The 17807-nt window shown below is 48.3% G+C and overlaps 7 protein-coding genes across 7 annotated transcripts; 1 reads left to right on the forward strand and 6 right to left on the reverse strand.

The window, feature by feature from the left end:
- Nucleotides 1-2113: 2113 nt before the first annotated feature.
- Nucleotides 2114-4015, reverse strand: EDB91DRAFT_616130 (uncharacterized protein). The gene is made up of 6 exons (XM_041327896.1): nt 3962-4015; nt 3177-3894; nt 2851-3117; nt 2687-2783; nt 2499-2634; nt 2114-2446 (listed from the first exon to the last, which is right to left on the reverse strand). The coding sequence occupies exons 2-6, from the start codon at nt 3766-3768 to the stop codon at nt 2147-2149; spliced, it is 1392 nt and encodes a 463-aa protein (XP_041182327.1). The 5' UTR covers nt 3769-3894; nt 3962-4015; the 3' UTR covers nt 2114-2146.
- Nucleotides 4016-4208: 193 nt separating this feature from the next.
- Nucleotides 4209-5640, reverse strand: EDB91DRAFT_1243871 (uncharacterized protein; the record flags this gene model as incomplete). The annotated part of the gene is made up of 6 exons (XM_041322349.1): nt 4209-4392; nt 4443-4543; nt 4596-4737; nt 4790-4886; nt 4958-5209; nt 5268-5640. The coding sequence occupies 6 exons, from the start codon at nt 5638-5640 to the stop codon at nt 4209-4211; spliced, it is 1149 nt and encodes a 382-aa protein (XP_041182328.1).
- A 510-nt stretch (nt 5641-6150) lies between these two features.
- Nucleotides 6151-7931, reverse strand: EDB91DRAFT_1045332 (uncharacterized protein; the record flags this gene model as incomplete). Its single annotated transcript, XM_041313182.1, has 6 exons — nt 6151-6328; nt 6379-6479; nt 6530-6683; nt 6733-6848; nt 7106-7254; nt 7301-7931. The coding sequence occupies 6 exons, from the start codon at nt 7929-7931 to the stop codon at nt 6151-6153; spliced, it is 1329 nt and encodes a 442-aa protein (XP_041182329.1).
- Nucleotides 7932-8277: 346 nt separating this feature from the next.
- Nucleotides 8278-9509, reverse strand: EDB91DRAFT_616057 (uncharacterized protein). Its single transcript, XM_041327895.1, has 4 exons — nt 9064-9509; nt 8897-9003; nt 8369-8846; nt 8278-8316 (listed from the first exon to the last, which is right to left on the reverse strand). Exons 1-3 carry the CDS (start codon nt 9228-9230, stop codon nt 8677-8679), a joined length of 444 nt encoding a protein of 147 aa, XP_041182330.1. The 5' UTR covers nt 9231-9509; the 3' UTR covers nt 8278-8316; nt 8369-8676.
- EDB91DRAFT_1298849 (uncharacterized protein) lies at nt 8852-10478 on the reverse strand (the record flags this gene model as incomplete). The annotated part of the gene is made up of 5 exons (XM_041324952.1): nt 8852-9552; nt 9603-9703; nt 9754-9904; nt 9954-10146; nt 10394-10478. 5 exons carry the CDS (start codon nt 10476-10478, stop codon nt 9261-9263), a joined length of 822 nt encoding a protein of 273 aa, XP_041182331.1. The 3' UTR covers nt 8852-9260.
- Nucleotides 10479-12864: 2386 nt separating this feature from the next.
- Nucleotides 12865-15275, reverse strand: EDB91DRAFT_616278 (uncharacterized protein). Its single transcript, XM_041327897.1, has 8 exons — nt 15156-15275; nt 14212-15093; nt 13959-14162; nt 13854-13895; nt 13669-13786; nt 13466-13619; nt 13314-13414; nt 12865-13263 (listed from the first exon to the last, which is right to left on the reverse strand). The coding sequence occupies exons 2-8, from the start codon at nt 14975-14977 to the stop codon at nt 13011-13013; spliced, it is 1638 nt and encodes a 545-aa protein (XP_041182332.1). The 5' UTR covers nt 14978-15093; nt 15156-15275; the 3' UTR covers nt 12865-13010.
- A 432-nt stretch (nt 15276-15707) lies between these two features.
- EDB91DRAFT_1045359 (uncharacterized protein) lies at nt 15708-17698 on the forward strand (the record flags this gene model as incomplete). Its single annotated transcript, XM_041313184.1, has 6 exons — nt 15708-16102; nt 16156-16667; nt 16698-16723; nt 16784-16825; nt 16874-16984; nt 17033-17698. 6 exons carry the CDS (start codon nt 15708-15710, stop codon nt 17696-17698), a joined length of 1752 nt encoding a protein of 583 aa, XP_041182333.1.
- Between the last annotated feature and the right edge of the window lie 109 nt (nt 17699-17807).

Consider the following 17807-nt stretch of genomic DNA (forward strand, 5'->3'; position numbering starts at 1 on the left):
TTGCCTTATATCTGGTCGGCCAATGTGGTGTGGCGAACCATTGATCAGTGGACTTTTGATGTGGCGCAATCAAGAATTAATGGAAGTTGCAATTGCAAGTAGTCCGACGCGTCAAGTGTGGCACGTGACGCTTCCTTTTGACAGACTTCTGATGGTTTCACTGATTTGTGGACGTTCTAGTTCGTCAAAAGATTGATAGAAGCATATGTACCAGTATGTTTTTCCTATCGAAAGGAACTAAGTCATCCATCCCACACTCGAAAAACACAAGGCACGACTCGGCCAGGTTTCTCTATTCTTTTGTCCTTTTACAATACACAGTCCATGGGGAACGACATCATGAGCATTATGGAAAATGTTAACTGCGAGGGAAATGCGGACACATAGTCTTGAAGAACGTCGAGAATGAGGCCGAAGGATGAGTAATCATTACTCTGTCGTGTAACGTGGTATATAATGTTCGTTGTTGAGACTGGCGCAGCCCCAAGTAGGATACACGACGTGGGCACTATCCAGCGAGACATTACTAATGAGGAAGGTCAGCCAGATGAACTGCTATAACTTACCAGGAAATAATCACGCCGTGAAACCAACGGCTCCCTTCCAGACGGCGTCCCAAAGGACGGTTTCGAAATTTCGTCTCTCGAACATCTCTACAATTGTTTGCAGGATATTCAACGCTTCGGAGAACATGCCTTCGCAAAATGCCACCTCTGCGAACCCTTGAAGTACGTCCCGACGGGAGAAGATATGTCCAGCACGCGTGCATTGCAGAGAAGGTCTTCTAGATGCGTCTTGACCTGGACGATGTCTTCTCCATGATATAATTTGGCGCGCCAATGCCAGATCATGGAGAGCAAACCCCAGCCCTGATCTTCCATGGTCTTTACAAATAGTTCGTGCGCAGACACAGTGTCATCAGTTTCCCGCGACAGTGAAATTGGTTTGGCTCACATGTCGAGCTGCCATAGAGCATCCAACAAAGGTCGCCGCAGATCGTCTTCAGTAGCGTCCTTAGTCGCCCTTTTAAGACTTTCCTGATAGTCTCGCACTTATCGATTACCGGCAGGAAATCAGACTTGTTCTTGATTTCTGACTGTACACCTATGGATTTATTATTCACGGGGATTTACGAGGCTTGCACCGACGCACCTGCACAATAGTCAAGATATTTTCAATCGGTCCGAGACTGCATTTCGCCAGGTCGATGGGAACAAGGTCTTTCGTAGCGTGGATGGCAGCTATAGCGACGCCTATCCTTTGGTTCACCGTGACATTGTTGGCCTGCGACTCCTTAGAGTTGATTGTAGGCTTAGTATTAGTAGGATCGTTCTATGTTAGTCAAATTTAAAACGAAGTATGACTCTCATGTTACATGTATGTGCCTACTATTTACTTTATTAACCATGTGGTGAAAGCAGGTTTTGGCCGCGGGCTTAAAGTTAGGAGGAGTCCATCAGGGTATTGGAAATTGCGGCTCGTTCGCGACTCTCCATGTTCTCGTCTACGAGGTTTGGACAATAAGCCCGAGTATTTTTCAGGCCTAGCCCGGTGCTTGACATGGTCATGTACTGCCAACCTACCCTTGAAGCCCCAATAGTTCGCTGCATCTCGAACATGTCACTATCCTCCTTCGCGATGGAAGAAGCGCCATGAACATTACATTACTACGACTCCCGGTCACGATGGCCTTGAACAATGTTGTTACTAACCCGTCAAAAGGGTTATAACTTAACCCGGGTTAATAATCACACTGGCCTTGAAGCACATACTTGGCCAGGTTTTACTGATGAGTCGGACCTGAACAAAGACTTGCACGCATTAAACTCAGAAGTTCCACCATCATCGACTACGGAGGGTACAAAACAGGTTAATAATCACAGGGTTGTTATGGTGGGCGTACAGGGGCTTTTTACTTGTCCGCTGTAGTCACAGGTTCGTCGGAAGAACTTCAAAGGAACTTCAAGTCCAAGTTGTAGTTCATAATTGGTACAACACCATAACGTACAACAGTACAGCAAATCTGACAAGACAAAATAAAAACACAGGACAACACACTTACAGGGTACAACACAAATGACAGCGTAAGTACGACAATCATTGCGGCTTCACTGTGTACCGCCCGCCCCCAGCTGCGTCAAGCGTTCTAAGAAGGCATGAAGCATAGCATGTGCATAAGGCTTTTCTCCGTTGGAAACAGCTTCAAGAATCCGCGACAGGCGAGTTGATACTTCAGGTGCGCTGCGGAATTCCTAGTAGGAGTTCTAGTTCCATGTTTCGAATGTCTTGGTACCTGTGGTGATCGAGGATCAGTGGGGATCGTGGTGTAAACAAGAAAGTCATACTGAGCTGTGAACCACGAGAACGCCTCATCCAAGATATTGCTCTTGGACAAACTAGACTTGATTGCCTGAAACGCCAGAGCTTGCAAACGTGTATTATTCAACTTCGGGACTCTTGTTAATATGTGTACCACGAAGGAAGAAAGTTGCACCAACCTTGACCGCGAGTCGGTACATTGATTTGGGAGAACAGCTCTCGGCTGTCTTATCGCGTCGACTGTGCGGGTCTTTGGATCTCAGAGGGTAGAAAGAAACCTGACCAGTGTAGCAGTAGTATACGTAGGATGCCCAGCTGCAAAAATGGTTCGAACTGTGTTGAATCAATCAGAAGAGCCGTAACTTACGTTATGAATGCCGTGTCGCGAACTAGCACCATTCGGTGGGCCTGAAGGGCGGGTGAAGGTAATGGCCCAGCCACGAAGGTGCCCGTGGAGCTGAGATCTAGAGGGCAAATTCAGCACGAGAGATCATACCCCAAGGGCGATGAGGACTCAGAGCTCGGACTCACCATCTCGGTCATCCCCATCCGAACTTAGAGCACTGCTAGAAGTAGAATCAGACACATCTGAGTCAAAATATTCCGTGCGAGGGGAATAGTAATGATGATGGTAAGGCGGGAACTTGATAGGTGTTTCTTCTTCTTCTTCTTTCTCTTCTTCTTCTTCTTCCTCCTCTTCGATGTCGCTGTCGAGGTCATAATCATATCGCTCAGCGTCCCTGATCAGCTTGGATTGGCTCTCGTAGCGTATAAGTAATCGATTTCCTATATTAAAAGCTAAAAGATATATCCATTGTTAAGTATTCGTCCACCAGGCAAGATAAGAAACCACCAACAAGGAGGAACAGGCGCAACACCGACATCGTGGGCTAGGACTGCGTCGTTCGCGTAGACAAACCAGGTTTCTCCTGGAGATCTCCAAGTTCTACGCTTGGACATGGCATAGTACTTGGTGTGGATAAATGCACCATCATGCATGGACTGCCTGAGAGCAGACGCAGTATCGGCGAGAGGGTCGGCGATAGCTTGAGCGAAAGCCACTTTCGTAGTGACCGTAAACCACAGGAATGGGTGTGAAGCAATACTATACGGCGAGAAAGAGCCAAGAAGTGCGGGCGGGCCATGGCCAAAGTTCGTAATCGAGACTGTCTTGCTGTCAAAGGTAGGCCCCCCCGGAGCAGACCCATCTTTAAGGCAAACAGTGACCGTAGCGGCATCTGTCTCCGACGAGCAATGGGTGTGATCAAGATAAACCTTCACTTTAGCAAAAGCCCAGCCCTCTTTCGCGTACTGCAGCCCAAAACGCCAGCCCAATCCAAACTTCTCGCTATAAACTACATGCGAACTGCTTTGCAGGCAGGCGGCAATGCGTTCCTCCTTGGTGTCCAACTGAAATATCGTTGTAACTGAATCAGATATCCTCTGCATGTTGGATGAAGATAAAAGGAGGATGCATAGGCGCCAGAGTCACGGCAATCCCAAGGAACAGTCGATACTCCCAATTGCATCCGGTCCAGAATGCGGCAGTGACTTGGCCAACTTTCGTCAGTTTTGCTGATGAGTTGGCTTGAATTCATGGACGCAAAACAAACCAATGGCACAGAATCAATGCTGTACGTACCTATAACTACGCGGTCATGCATCTTGATGCGCACTAGTGTGCGCAGGGATCACTATCATGTTGTACATGTCTGATATATATACACAGTCTTCGAACGCATTGCAACTAGACAAGTTCATCGGGAAAATATAGTTCATAATATTGACAACCTTAGTATGACAAGGCATGAAGAACACAGGACGATATGACCTACAAGTACAACACTTGATGAAGTGACAGTATATGAAGTATGATATCTGTTGCGGCTTTATTGCGTACCACCTGTCCCCAGCTGTGTCAAGCGTGCTAAGAAGGCGTGAAGCATAGCACAAGCATGGGGTTTTTCTCCCCGGGAAATAGCTTCAACATTCTGCGACAGACGAGCTGATACCTCAGGGGCGCTACGGAACTCCATCAGGAGTTCTAGTTCCATGTTTCGAATGTCTTGGTACCTGTGGTGATTGAGGGTCAACGAGCATTGTGGCGAAGACGACACCCATACTGTGCTGTAAACCACGAGAACGCCTCATCCAAGATATTACTCTTGGACAAACTAGACTTGATTGCCTGAAACGCCAGAGCTTGCAGACGTGCATTCTCGAGCTTCGAGACTCTTGTTAATCTGTGTGCCACAAATGATGCGAGATACACCAACCTTGACCGCGAGTCGGTACATTGACTTGGGAGAGCAGCGTAGAGTATCAGTTGTCTTGTCGCGTCGACTATGCGGATCTTTGGACTTCAGAGGGTAGAAAGAAACCTGGCCAGTGTAGCAATAGTATACATAGGATGCCCAGCTGCAAAAATGGTTTGAACTGTGTTGAATCAGTCAGAGGAGCCGTAACTTACGTCGTGATTGCCGTGTTGCGAACTAGCACTATTCGGTGGGTCTGAAGGACGGGTGAAGGTAATAGCCCAGCCACGAATTTTTTTATGGAGCCGAGGTCTAATGTTCAGGGGGGAAATTCAATACGAGAGATAATACCCCACAGGTGGAGAGAAGGAACTCGAACTCACCATCCCGGTCATCCGAACTTAGAGCAATACTGGAAGCAGTATCAGACGCATCGAAATCGAGATGTTCCGTCCCACGAGAATAGTCATGATGATAAGGCGGGGTCTTGCTAGGAGCTCCTTCTTCTTCTTTCTCTTTCTCTTCTTCGTCCTCCTCTTCAATGTCGCTATCGAGGTCATAATCATATCGCTCAGCATCCCTGATTAGCCCAGATTGGCTCTGATACTGCACGAGTAAACGATTTCCTTTGTAAACTGCTAAAAGATGGGACCATTAGTATTCGTGTACCAGGCAGGATAAGAAACTACTGACAAAGGGGAACGGACACGATGTCGATGTCGTGGGTTAGGACTGCGTCGTTTGCGTATACGAAATGGATTTCTCCTGGATTTCTCCAAGTTTTACGCTTGGACACGGCATAGTACTTGGTGTGGATAAATGCACCGTCATGCATGGACTGCCTGAGAGCAGACGCAGTATCTGCGAGAGGGTCGGCGATAGCTTGAGCGAAAGCCACTTTCGTAGTGACCGTAAACCACAGGAATGGGTGTGAAGCAATACTAGACTGCGAGAAAGAGCCAAGAAGTGCGGGCGGGCCATGGCCAAAGTCCGCAATTGAAACTGTCCTGTTTTTAAAGGAAGGGCCTCCTAAGGCAGACCCATCTTTAAGGCGAACAGTCGCCATAGCGGTGTCTGTCTCCGTCGAGCAATGGATGTGATCAAGGTAAACATTCACTCTGGCAAAAGCCCAGCGGCTGTCTTTTGCGCACTGCAGCCCAAAACGCCAACCCAATCCGAATTTTTCGCTGTAAATTATGGTTGAACTCCTTTGCAGGCAGGCCGCAAGGTGTCCCTCATTAGTCTCCAACTGAAAGATCGATGTAACCGAATCAGGTATCCTTTGCATGTCTGATAAAGATAAGAGGAGTATGCGCAGAGTGCGTTGAGGACTCCTAAGACTTATAGCGAGCCGGAACAACAACAATCAACGTCCCAGAATAGCAGTTCGAAAGCGGTCACTTACACAGCGAGCAGGTTTTTCGTTCAACAACACGAGCAACAGTGAACATTATAGTAGGTTGGTAGTACAATTGGAAGCCCACGTTTTGTAACACACTCTGCGCATCGAACCTTAACAGACCTGAGGCGACAATCGACACCCTTCGACCAGTCACCGCCAGTGATGCCATCAGGATTAGTTCTGGCAGGGTGTCTGCGCAAACCGCTGGTAAAACGCAGTGAGAACCGGCCCAGCATGTGGTATATTGCCCATGGCCACAGCTTCCATTTTGGTAGGGAGACCCTGCTGAACATCTGACGCATTCCTGTGTTTCACCAGGATGGGAATTTCCATTTCTCTGACGGCATCGTGCCTTTGGGTGGGCGTCAGCAATAGCCAGAAGTATGGCGACATCATCAATACCTGGAAGTAAATTTGGAGAATACCTCATCCAGTATGTTGGCCGCAAACAACCTAGTCTCAATGGCCGTTAGAGCTAGTTGAGATAATGGTTCATTGTGAAGCTGTAATCTGAGTTAATATAAACACGTCGGTGCAAATTTCACAATATTACCTTCCTAGCCAGTTGATACATCGACTTCGGGGAGCAATGTGGTGGTCCATCTACTAAGTGACTCCGCTGAAGCGCTGCCTTCGGCGGACCTTGAGATCGCAAATTCGTAAAGTTGACAATGCCAGTATAACAGTAATAAATAAAGGTGTGCCACCTGCTCGTTAATTCAGTGGCGCTTCCGTGACACAAAAAATCACACCTACGTCCTCCAGGCGACGCCTTTTATGAGGACAACCCGATATCCATATTTCAGGTTCACGTTGGTTACTACCGGCACCATCTCAACATCCTCCAAAAGCAATGTCCGATTGCTTGGCTGCTCTTGAAGTTCAGCTGTAGTGTCAATCCGATGTACGTTTAAAGTTTCAAGTTTCAGTACCTTCAATGCTGGAGAAAGACGAGATTGAGCCAGTATCAGTTGCGTCTGCGGGATGATGATCAATGGTGCAAAAATATTAAACTCCAACACCGGAAATAAATAGACAAACCATCGTTCGATTCGGCATTGTCCATTGGGGTGTGAGATTGCTCGTCATGACGTACTGAAGCTCCACCACCAGTGGTCAATTCCTCCACAGGTTGCACCACAGCCAGATTATTGTCGTCGTCGTCGTCGTCCAGATCACTGTCAGATTCGTACTCATAACTCTCCGGGGAAGTGAAAGGGAGAGTGTCGCCTTCAGACAGTTCAAAGAGGTCCGAAAGATCAGGGTCTTCTTCGGTTGCTAACGGAGCTCAGCAGCCATAAAGAAGAAATGAGGTATAACGTACAAAAGTCTGGTAAAAGTGTTGTGGTTTGCATCACAGTGGTGTTTGCATAGATCGGAATCGGTCTGGCGACCTTTCCGGGGGACAAGCGACGAGTGTAGGCTTGAAATATGATGTCAAATGATGTCCCTGTCTTGAAAGATTGCTCGAGGGCACGAAGGGCAGAGCAGGCCTGAAGGGCTCTGGGCTCGTCAGCGCTGGCAGGTGCGTCTGGTATGGGCCCGACGTGTGCAAGTACATCGAACAGATTGCACGTCAGTGGATTGGTAAAGGTAACCTTCAGCGAGATAAGAGCGTCCCTAAGCTTGTTCTGATGACAAGTGATCAGTGGAAGATAATCTCCTGTATTGCCATCTCCCAGGATAGATGTGGTGAAGAGGGATGGATCATCAGGATGCGATGGAAAAGAGACCGTGATGTTGACTGGTGTACCACGCCATATATCGGGACAATTATGGGAATCGAAGAGTAGCTGGCGCCGCGAAGGTTGCCACCTCTTGACAATCAGGCGCCAGCTAAGACCCGCAACGGGGGATCGGAGTGGAACAGAAATAGCGGCTGCGGAACCCAGTAAACGAAACAACGTCGTGATGGAACCTGAAGTCCAAGTTTCTTCCAGCTTTTCGATGGACATTGTGCACTATGTAGGACCTGGAACCACTCGTGAAACGAGTTTTTGAGTGTGGGCATCCAGAGACCCCTGGAGCTGCATCGTGGCCTCGGTTGGGCCTCGGCATGTAGTCATCACCTTACTAGGCATTCAAAGGGATCTACGGTCCATGATGATCGTGGGTCAAGGAAACTCTATAGAAATGCCTTCCTGTTCCGCAGACAGACTGGCACCCACAAAGTAAGGTTTGAGGAAGGAGTGAATGTGGAACCAACTTCCTCTCCTAGACACACTGATAGACGAAGGAAGACACTCGATATTCCTTCTGACTCCTTAGTATGTGAGTGTGTCGTTGAGAGAGAAGAGGCAGTAAACTCATGTTGATCGGTAACTTCTATTATCCCTCTTCCTGTTTTTGATCAGATTCGATCGGTAGTGACTTCCGTAACCCCTCTTCTCACCAGATCTTCAAGCTGCATAGAGCTGTATGTCCCACCCATCTTTTCTGAGCGCCGTGCACAATGTGCTCGTGCATTCCGCATTACCTGTCCAAGTGACTGAGTCCGCTCACCCTCTCAGCGCTGAATATACCACAGTAACTGCGCAACTCGATGTAGTCATCACTACAACTTACTACCTACATCGTGCGCTGAACCAACTTCATGACCTTCCCCCTGGTGAAAATGCCACCAAGCTCGTGGCTCTCATGAAGGAGCATACCGCTTTGATATCTTCGATCAACCAGTCAGCTGCTACCTTCGCCTCTCTCTCATCTCTGCTGCGAGGAGACAACAGAGCAACCTATCCAGACACAAGTCCTCCCCATCCTGCGAGGATCGCGGAATAGAGCCGCAATCTTGGCATAGAATTTTTCGTAGTCGGGTCGACAACTGTCCTCGCAGGCAAAGTACTTAGTATCGGCCTTTGCCCGACAATATGCTGACGGAGTATGCGTCACGACAAAACCACTCATACATGGAAGTACATACATCTGCGATAGACCAAGCGGGAGTAAGCCCCCGCGTAAGGGGCTATGTCCGACATAGGCTCTTCGACCTCGAAGGACAATAGATTTTTTTTTTTTAAAGTACTTGTCCTTGATATCGATGTCAACGATCATGTCGCCATCAAAATGTCCTTCGCCAATGATACAAACAGTACTGGGAACTCGTCAGCACCAGAACTAGACGTCTCTCTCGCGCGGAAAGCGACACGCTGGATCAATGCAGCAAGACGCGCTGCTGGTATAGATATTGCTTTCGGACAGTTAAAAGAGGATTCTGCAGTTGAAGATAAAAGGAGGGTGTGTAGGCGCAAGAGCATTGAGTGGTGTCGTATCTGGAAGGTCTCGAGTCATTCAAACCAAATTTTAGGTTTGCCGGATTTAGGTTTAGGACTGCCGGATTTAGGTTTAGGATTGTCGGATTGAGGTTTAAGACTGCCGGATTGAGGTTTAGGTTTGTTTTGGTTATTGGAGTTAGATATCTCGGTAATTTGCTGGCAGTACGTAGTGAATACCGGCGCAGCGTGGGGCGTATTGCCCATGGCCATGGCCATTATTTTAGTTGGGAGATTCTGCAGGACCTCTGACGCATTCCTGTGTTTTACCAGTTGGGCAATTTCCATTTCTCTGATGGCATCATGCCTTTGGGTGAGAGTAAGTGACAACCAGAAGTATGACAAGATCATCAATACCTGGAAGTGAATTTGGAGAATGCCTCATCTAGTATGTTGGCCGCAGACAACCTAGTTTCAATGGCCGTTAACGAAAGTTGAGATAACGGTTCATTGCGAAGCTGTAATTCGAGTTAATATTGATGCATCAATGCAAGTTTTATGAAGTTACCTTCCTAGCCAGCTGGTACATCGACTTCGGGGAGCAATGTGGTCGACCATGTGTTAACCGACTCTGCTGGAGTGCCACATCAACACCTTGAGACCGCAAGTTTTCAAAGTTGACGATGCCGGTGTAACAGTAATAAATGAAGGTGTACCACCTGCACCTCGATTCAGTGATGCTTCTGTGACACATAAAATCACACCTACGTCCTCCAGGCGACACCTTTTACGAGGACGACTCGAGACCCACGTTTCACGTTCTCGTTGGTCGCCACCGGTACTGTCTCAATATCCTCCGAAAGCAATGTCCGATTTTCTGACTGCTCTTTGAGTCCAGCTGTAAGGTTGACAACGTCAATCTGACGTGCATATGAAGTTTCAAGTTTCAGTACCTTCAATGCTGGAGAAAGATGAGATCAAGCCACTATCAGTCGCGTTTGTGGGATGATGATCATGAGGATGAAAGTTTTGTCACTGAAAATTGTCACGAGTTCCGTGTACAAATCATTTTTCTTACCTTAATGTTGCATCTAAGACTAAGCGCCCGAGTCACGTGACTACTTCACCCCTTCACGCCCGTCACATATATCACCCTGCATTCTGATCACCTGTCACAGAAGCGCCAGTACCCTATGCCCATATTGCACCCTTCACATCACCGATTCCATCACCGATCAACAAAACGATCGATCTTCCATTCGATGACTCTCCTACTCCACGAGCTAGAACCATAGCACTTCCTATCACTTAATCTCCGATTGATCTTCTATTTAATCTCCGTCTCTTCTCTTCTATTCAGATACAATCTCTTATCAGAATCTATGATCCGAACCCTGATGTCTGAAGCTTCTATTCTCGCCTTCCTATTTAGTTATTACCTTTCCTGTCTGGGTCCGTGCACTGCTTTCATAGTATATAAACCCTAGTCGGTAATCAGTAGTTCTCTAGTCTAAACCTCTTGTACCTTCCGTAGAGAATCTACTTGACGTCTATCGCTCCCTTTCCCTCCGTGTGAGCTCTAGACTTAACCTCTTCGGACACTTGTCCTTAGTGGCCATCATCATGACTCTCTCTCCTTTCCTTCTTGTTTGTTGTTTGAGTCCTGGTCTGATTGCTTGAGACTATAATTGTCGAGAGTCGTCACATTAGGTTTAGACTTCACGCAGACCCCGACTCGTTGACTTGTTGCCTCTATCATTTACCATCACCGACGCAACAACTTCTCGACTCATCAGTTCCCAACCATATTATCTTTGCCCTCGACTTTGGTCGTTGTATCCCCAATCCCAGACACATAGCCCCGCACGCTTTTTAGTGCAACCAAATTTTACGTATACTCTTTAGTAGAAGTAGACCAGGCCCTGGCCGTACATTGCCAGCCGCCAGTCTATAAGAGGAGGGTGACTTTAGGTCCCTTATCTCGTATACCTATAGCAGCGCCAAGGGCGAACGGGCCTAACTGCTATACGTTACTATATCTGCTTTCTACGTATTTTCGTTGAACTAGAGAATGGCACTCGCAATCGTGGAACTTAGAAGCATTGGTTATCACGCTCTTCGTTGCTACGGTTTATACCAGTTCTACGATAAACTTTGTCTCATACCTACTTGGGTCAAGAAGCCGACCAAGTACGTTATCCCACGGGCAATGTGTCGCTCCAAGTACCCTTTCAGTACTAAATCCCTATTCCTAATCCGGAGAGACCCTTACGAGCTGTCTCTCAAACCAATGCTTTAGGGTGACAAACCGCTTTGCGCTGTATTTGCCCCTTTAGTTATGTCGCGTCTTCCTACACTATCTCAGAACCGAGTTTCCAAAAAGTTTTGAAACTTATTTTGAGTACCACTAATACATCTTTCCCCCCATCTCAGGACTGTACATCCAGGACTGCAAACCCCACCAAAAAGACCGTCAATTTTTCATACGAAGGTTTGAGGAAGGCGTCACTGACAGGAATGAATGTGAAACCAACTTGATTCAGTCTCCTCTAGGCAGACTAATACTAGACGAAGGAAGAGAGTCATGAAGCTTGAAGCTTCCTTCTGACTAGTAGTAACACTACGTAGAGTCTCGAGACCAATATTGTGCGAACTCGGCAACTTCCGTTATCCCTCTTCTGATCAGATGAAGTTGAAGAAGCCAGTGCATGTCCCATCCATCTTTATTGAGCGCCGTGCACGATGTGCTCGTGCAGTCCGGACTTTGCGTTGCCTGTCCAAGTGACTGACTCGTTCGCTCACCCTCTCAGCACTGAATATACCACAGTAACTGCGCGACTCGATCATGCAGTCATCAATACAACTCACCACCTAAATCATGCGCTGAACCAGCTTAATGACCTGCCCCTTTGCGAAAATGCCACCAAGCTCGTGGCCCTCATGAAGGAGCATACTTGAGCATACTGCTTTGACATCTTCAATCAACCAGCTGCTGCTGCTTTTACTTCCCTCTTGTCTCTGCTGCGAGGAGACAGCAGAGCAATCTATCCAGACACAAGTCCTCCCCATCCTGCGCAGATCGCGGAATTGGGCCGCAATCTTGGCATGGAGGTTTTCGTAGACGGGTCGACAACTGTCCTTGCGGGCAAAGTGCTTCTGCTTGATATTGATGTCAACGATCATGTCGCTGTCAAGACGTCCTTCACCAATAATGCAAATAGTACCGGGAACTCATCAGCACCAGAGCTAGATGTCTTTCTCTCGCACGGAAAGTGACGCGCTGGATCGATGCAACAAGACGCGCTACTAGTATAGATATGACTTTCTGACAGTCAAAAGAGGATCCTGCAATACAAGAGCACTTGCGATATCTCATTGAACCTTCGCTTTAGCAATAGCCCAGCTGTCTTTTGCGTACTGCAGCCCAAAACGGTTCCAGTCCAAACTTCTCACTGTAGACTATGGTTGAACCCCTTGCAGGCAGGCGGCAAGGTGTTCCTCCTTGGTCTCCAACTGAAAGATCGATGTAATTGAATCGGATACCCTCTGCATGGTTCAAGATAAAAGGAGGATGCGTAGGCACCAGAGAATTCTGAGTGATCTCGTATATGGAAGGTCCTGAGAGTTGTCAGACGCCGGAGGAACAATTACGGAACAATTACGGAACAAGTAGCAATTCGAAAACCGTCACAAATAGTAATACACGGCGAATAGGTTGAACCTGCATGTGTAATTCAAGTCAAGTAAGCCGTCAGTAGTAGTAGACGTCATAGTAGGTTGGTAGTGCGGGGGTCCGCCGTTCGTGCCGCACGTCTGCGCATGGAATTATAACAGACTTGGGCGATGATCGACTTTGGATTTGGGTATGGGGGGTTTGGATTCGGGTTTAGGTCCGTTTTGGTGATTAGAGTTAAATATCTGGGCAATTTGCTGGCAGTACGTAGTGAGAACCGGTACAGCGTGGGGCGCATTGCCCATGCCCATGGCTTCGATTTTAGTTGGGAGACCCTGCAGAACCTCTGACGCATTTCTGTGTTTCACCAGCAGGGCAACTTGCATTTCTCTGACAGCATCATGTCTTTGGGTGGGCGTCAGCAGTAGTCATGGGTATGGCAAAATCATCAATACCTGGAAGTGAATTTGGAGAATGCCTCATCCAGTATATTGGCCGTGGACAACCTAATTTCGATGGCCTTTAAAGCAAGTTGAGACAATGGTTCATTGTGAAGCTGTAATTTTGAATTTCATACGCATACATCAGGAAAGCTTCATGAAGTTACCTTCCGAGCCAGTTGATAAATCGATTTCGGGGAGCAATGTGGCGGTCCATCTTTTAAGCGACTCTGCTGATGCGCCGCCTCCAGTGTACCTTGAGATCGCAAGCTTGCAAAGTTGACAATGCCAGTGTAACAATAATAAATGAAGGCGTGCCACCTGCACCTCGATTCAGTGATGCTTCTGTGACACAAAACATCACACCTACGTCCTCCAGGCGACACCTTTTACGAGGACGACTCGAGATCCACGTTTCAGGTTCTCGTCAGTCACTGCCGGTACTATCTCAACACCTTCCACAAGCAGTGTTCGATTTCCCGGCTGCTCTTGAAGTCCGGGTGTAGGGTTCACAATGTCAATCCGACATACGAATTAAGTTTCAAGTTTCCGTACCTTCAATGCTGGAGAATGACGAGATTGAACCAGTATCATTCACTTCTGTGTGATGATGATCAATAGAGCGGGGAGATCTTCGATACTGGAAATAAAAAGACAAACCTTCGTGTGATTCAGCATTGTCTACTGGGGTGTGAGATCGCTCGTCATGACATGCTGAAGCTTCATCACCAGTGGCCAAATTGTCGTCGTCGTCGTCGTCCAGATCACTATCAGATTCGTACTCGTAACTCTCCGTGGAGGTGAAAGGGAGAGTGTCGCCTTCAGACATTTCAAAGAGGTCCGAAAAATCAAGATCTTCTTCGGCTGCCAACGGAGCTCAGCAGCCACGAGGAAGAAATACGGTAAAACGTACAAAAGTCTGGTAAAAGTGTTGCGGTTTGCAGCACAGCGGTGCTTGCATAAATCGGAATCGGCCTTGTGACCTTTCCGGGAGACAAGCGACGAGTGTAAACTTGGAATATGATGTCAAACGATGTCCCTGTCTTGAGTGATTGTTCGAGCGCACGAAGGGCAGAGCAGGCATGGGGCACTCTGGTCTCTGCAGCACCCGCAGTGGCAGGTGCGTCTGGTACGCGCCCCACGCGCCGAAGCACATCGAATATATCGTACGTCAGTGGATTGGTAAATGTGACCTCCAGCGATACGAGAACGTGTCCAAGGTCGTCAGCGAGACAACTGATAAGCGGGAATTCCCTAAAACCATTCCCATCTAGGACCACGGCGATAGATGTGGTGCAGAGGGATGGATTCTTAGGATGTGACGGAAAAGAGATCGTGACGTTGACCAGTGTACCGCACCATGCACCGGGACAATTAAGGTGAATGAAGGATAGATGGGTATCATTCTTAGTATGTTTCTTCTTCAAGTTCTTGGGTGGTCGTTTGCGAATAACCAGACACCAGCTAGAACCCGCAATCGGAGATTCGCATTCAAGAGAAGACATGAGAGTAGCGGCTATGGAGCCTACACGAAACAAACAATGTCGTGATGGAACATGAAGTCCAAGTTTCTTGTATCGTTTCGATGATGGACATTGGTTAGAGCGATAGCACCAGGAACCACTCGTACAACGAGTTTTTTTATAAGTATGGGCCTCCAGAGACCCCTGGAGCTGCATCGTGGCCTCGGCATGTACTAGTCACCACCTTACTAGGCATTCAAAGGGATCTACGGTCTATTATGATCGTGGGTCAAGGAAACTCTATAGAGATGCCTTCCTGTTCCGCAGACAGCCTGGCACCCACAAAGTAAGGTTTGAGGAAGGCGTCACTGACAGGAATGAATGTGAAACCAACCTGATTTAGTCTCCCCTAGCCAGACAGATAGACTGATAGAAGACATTCATTCCTTCTGACTACGTGCGTCGTTGAGAGAGAACTTGGAACTTCAGAGGCTGTCACTCGAACTCGTGTTGTCGGTAACTTCCGTTATCCCTCTTCTGACCAGATGAAGTTGGACTTGAAGAAGCTTGCATGTCCCATCCATCTTTACTGAGCGCCGTACACGATGTGCTTGTGCAGTCCTCGTTGCCTGTCCAAGTGACTGAGTCCGCTCACCCCCTCAGCACTGAATATACCACAGTAACTGCGCAACTTGGTGCAGTCATCAATACAACTCACCACCTAAATCATGCACTGAACCAACTTAATGACCTGCCACTTGGCGAAAATGCCACCAAGCTCGTGGCCCTCATGAAGGAGCATACCGCTTTGACATCTTCGATCAACCAGTCAGCTGCTGCCTTTACTTCCCTCTCGTCTCTGCTGCGAGGAGACAGCAGAGCAATCTATCCAGACACAAGTCCTCCCCATCCTGCGAAGATCGCGGAATGGGGCCGCAATCTTGGCATGGAAGTTTTCGTAGACGGGTCAACAACTGTCCTCGCAGGCAAAGTACTTGTGCTTGATATTGATGTTAATGATCATGTCGCTGTCAAGACGTCCTTCGCCAATAATACAAATAGTACCGGGAACTCGTCAGCAGCACCAGAACTAGATGCCTTTCTCGCGCGGGAAGTGACACGCTGGATCAATGCAGCAAGACGCGCTGCTGGTATAGATATGGCGTTCAGACACTCAAAAGAGGATCCCGCAATTGAAGCTGGACGCCGTAGTCGTGCAATACAAGAGCACTTGCGGTATCTCATGATGCTCGATGGGCTTGCGGCCACTGAAAATGAGAAAGGACTTCATTGGTTCATGGAACCAACTGCAATCTCAGATCACATTAGAAAGCAGGTCGCGTACGTTTATTCCTTTGCCCCGCTTGCTTGCCCCTGACGCACGATATACACAGTTCACCACAGACTCAAACTCTCGACAAACTCCTCACACAACACGCACTTCCCCTACCCTTCCTCGTTACTCCTTCACTGTCATTCCTAGTCTGGCTTTCACCCCGTGCATATCTTCAGCTCCTTCGCAGCTCTCCGTCATCCAAACAAGCGTTCATGTGGAACGTTGACATTCCTATAACCCATCTCAAGACAGCGCTACTTGATACTCTAGAAGATGTCGCCATCGCTACACTGAGGTTGGTCCCTTGCGCTGAAGTAGCAACGTCCAACATCAACTCAAGTGATGTCCCCGGCGACCATACGCTCCTGAGTTCCCCCTCGCACATGTGGGTACTCGACTTCACCGCTAAGCTACCCCAGAATGGCGTGGTAATGTCCCAGAACCGTATGCGTGTCGTTCAAGGGATCGTCGAGTCTCGTACTGTCGACCTGAATTCAATGGGGAGCATGTCCAGCATCGGGTCAATGTCGAGTCTGGGTAACATGAGCAATATGAATTTTGGAGATTTTGGTGTGGCGCCTTCACAGGCGGGCTCAGGAGCTGGGACAAGTTGGCTCGACTTACTGGTAAGTCATTTTTCTCTATAGTTATAGGCATGCGTGTGCCGGTACTTACACCTGATATAGGTCAATAAAAATTCATCGGCGGAATACTATACTTCAACTTATGTGTGTGGAACAAATGGGGGCACAAGCACACGCTGACCGTTGATCTAGAAATCACCGAGCGGCATCCACCCACCGTTACATCTTCGCCTTCTAGCACCTCTAGAACCAGGTTTTCTCCTCCAGAGAGTTCCGGTGAGGAGCGTAAAACAAATCTCGCGAGTGTTGGAGGCAAGTTCCATTTCGACCAAACTGTCAAGCTATCCTTAGATCACATTCTTCCAGGTTGTCAGAGAACAATGCTGGCTTAACGAATCACTGAGCATACTTCAGTGGTCGCCTGAAAATCCCCAAGTGCTGCAACCACCCCAACAGCCATCGAATGTGGCATCAAGTGCTCTGCTCGCCTCGGTCCTCGCAGGAACAGTCACGCCGCAGTCTATCCCAGTGAATGTTTATCTCCCGTCCAGTTCTCTATCGGCATTGTCCCAACAGACCGATCCGTTTACGTCCCAGCACAGCGGGCTTGGCATGGGACCTCCCGCAAGCGCGGGCTCCAGCAGTGGAGCAAGCTTGTTTGGTGCGGGCGACTTGGAGATGGACATGGACATTCCTGGGCTGAGCATGAGCATGGGTGGAACTGTGGACATGGATCTCGGCATGGATCTTTCGGCCCCACCTGATCCCATGCAGCAGCCGCATATTCCAGACCCGTGCCCTCCCCCGATGATCGTGTTGTCCTCTCCGAGGCCCGTGCCTAGGAACGGGCTGGTTGAAATCAGGGTTACGTCGAGCGCAGGACATGGGAGTGTAGTTGGGGGAAATGGCATTCTTGTTGAAGCCTCTCCAGGTGTTGAGACAGGATATATGCCAGATGTCGTGAGGCGGGGTGGGGTGTGGAGTCTTCCTGGACGAGTGTGGAACAAATGGTCATGAGCTGTGGGCTACGATACAAATTTCAGGAAGAAGTATGTGGATATTAATTGGTGTACCAACGTCTAGGATTGCAAACCCCCTCAAGGCGCACTAGACATTACGGCCGTAC

This window comes from Suillus paluster, assembly GCF_016628075.1.
Source record: "Suillus paluster strain FC165 chromosome Unknown EDB91scaffold_5, whole genome shotgun sequence".
NCBI classification, from domain to species: Eukaryota; Fungi; Basidiomycota; class Agaricomycetes; order Boletales; family Suillaceae; genus Suillus; species Suillus paluster.

Excerpts from the sequence above, each read along its gene's own strand:
- EDB91DRAFT_616130 (XM_041327896.1), bottom strand. The coding sequence starts at position 3,768 with ATGCAGAGGATATCTGATTCAGTTACAACGATATTTCAGTTGGACACC. Across the intron at positions 2,784-2,850 it reads GGATGGGGATGACCGAGATG|ATCTCAGCTCCACGGGCACC; the intron begins GTGAGTCCGAGC and ends TTTGCCCTCTAG. Across the intron at positions 2,447-2,498 it reads TGTACCGACTCGCGGTCAAG|TTGAATAATACACGTTTGCA; the intron begins GTTGGTGCAACT and ends AGAGTCCCGAAG.
- EDB91DRAFT_616057 (XM_041327895.1), bottom strand. The coding sequence starts at position 9,230 with ATGCTCTTGCGCCTACACACCCTCCTTTTATCTTCAACTGCAGAATCC. Across the intron at positions 9,004-9,063 it reads GCTGACGAGTTCCCAGTACT|GACAAGTACTTTAAAAAAAA; the intron begins GTTTGTATCATT and ends ATCGATATCAAG. Across the intron at positions 8,847-8,896 it reads CCGCTTGGTCTATCGCAGAT|CATATTGTCGGGCAAAGGCC; the intron begins GTATGTACTTCC and ends ATACTCCGTCAG.
- EDB91DRAFT_616278 (XM_041327897.1), bottom strand. The coding sequence starts at position 14,977 with ATGCAGCTCCAGGGGTCTCTGGAGGCCCATACTTATAAAAAAACTCGT. Across the intron at positions 13,620-13,668 it reads AAAGGTGTCGCCTGGAGGAC|GTGGCACGCCTTCATTTATT; the intron begins GTAGGTGTGATG and ends ATCGAGGTGCAG. Across the intron at positions 13,415-13,465 it reads TTTATCAACTGGCTCGGAAG|CTTCACAATGAACCATTGTC; the intron begins GTAACTTCATGA and ends TCAAAATTACAG.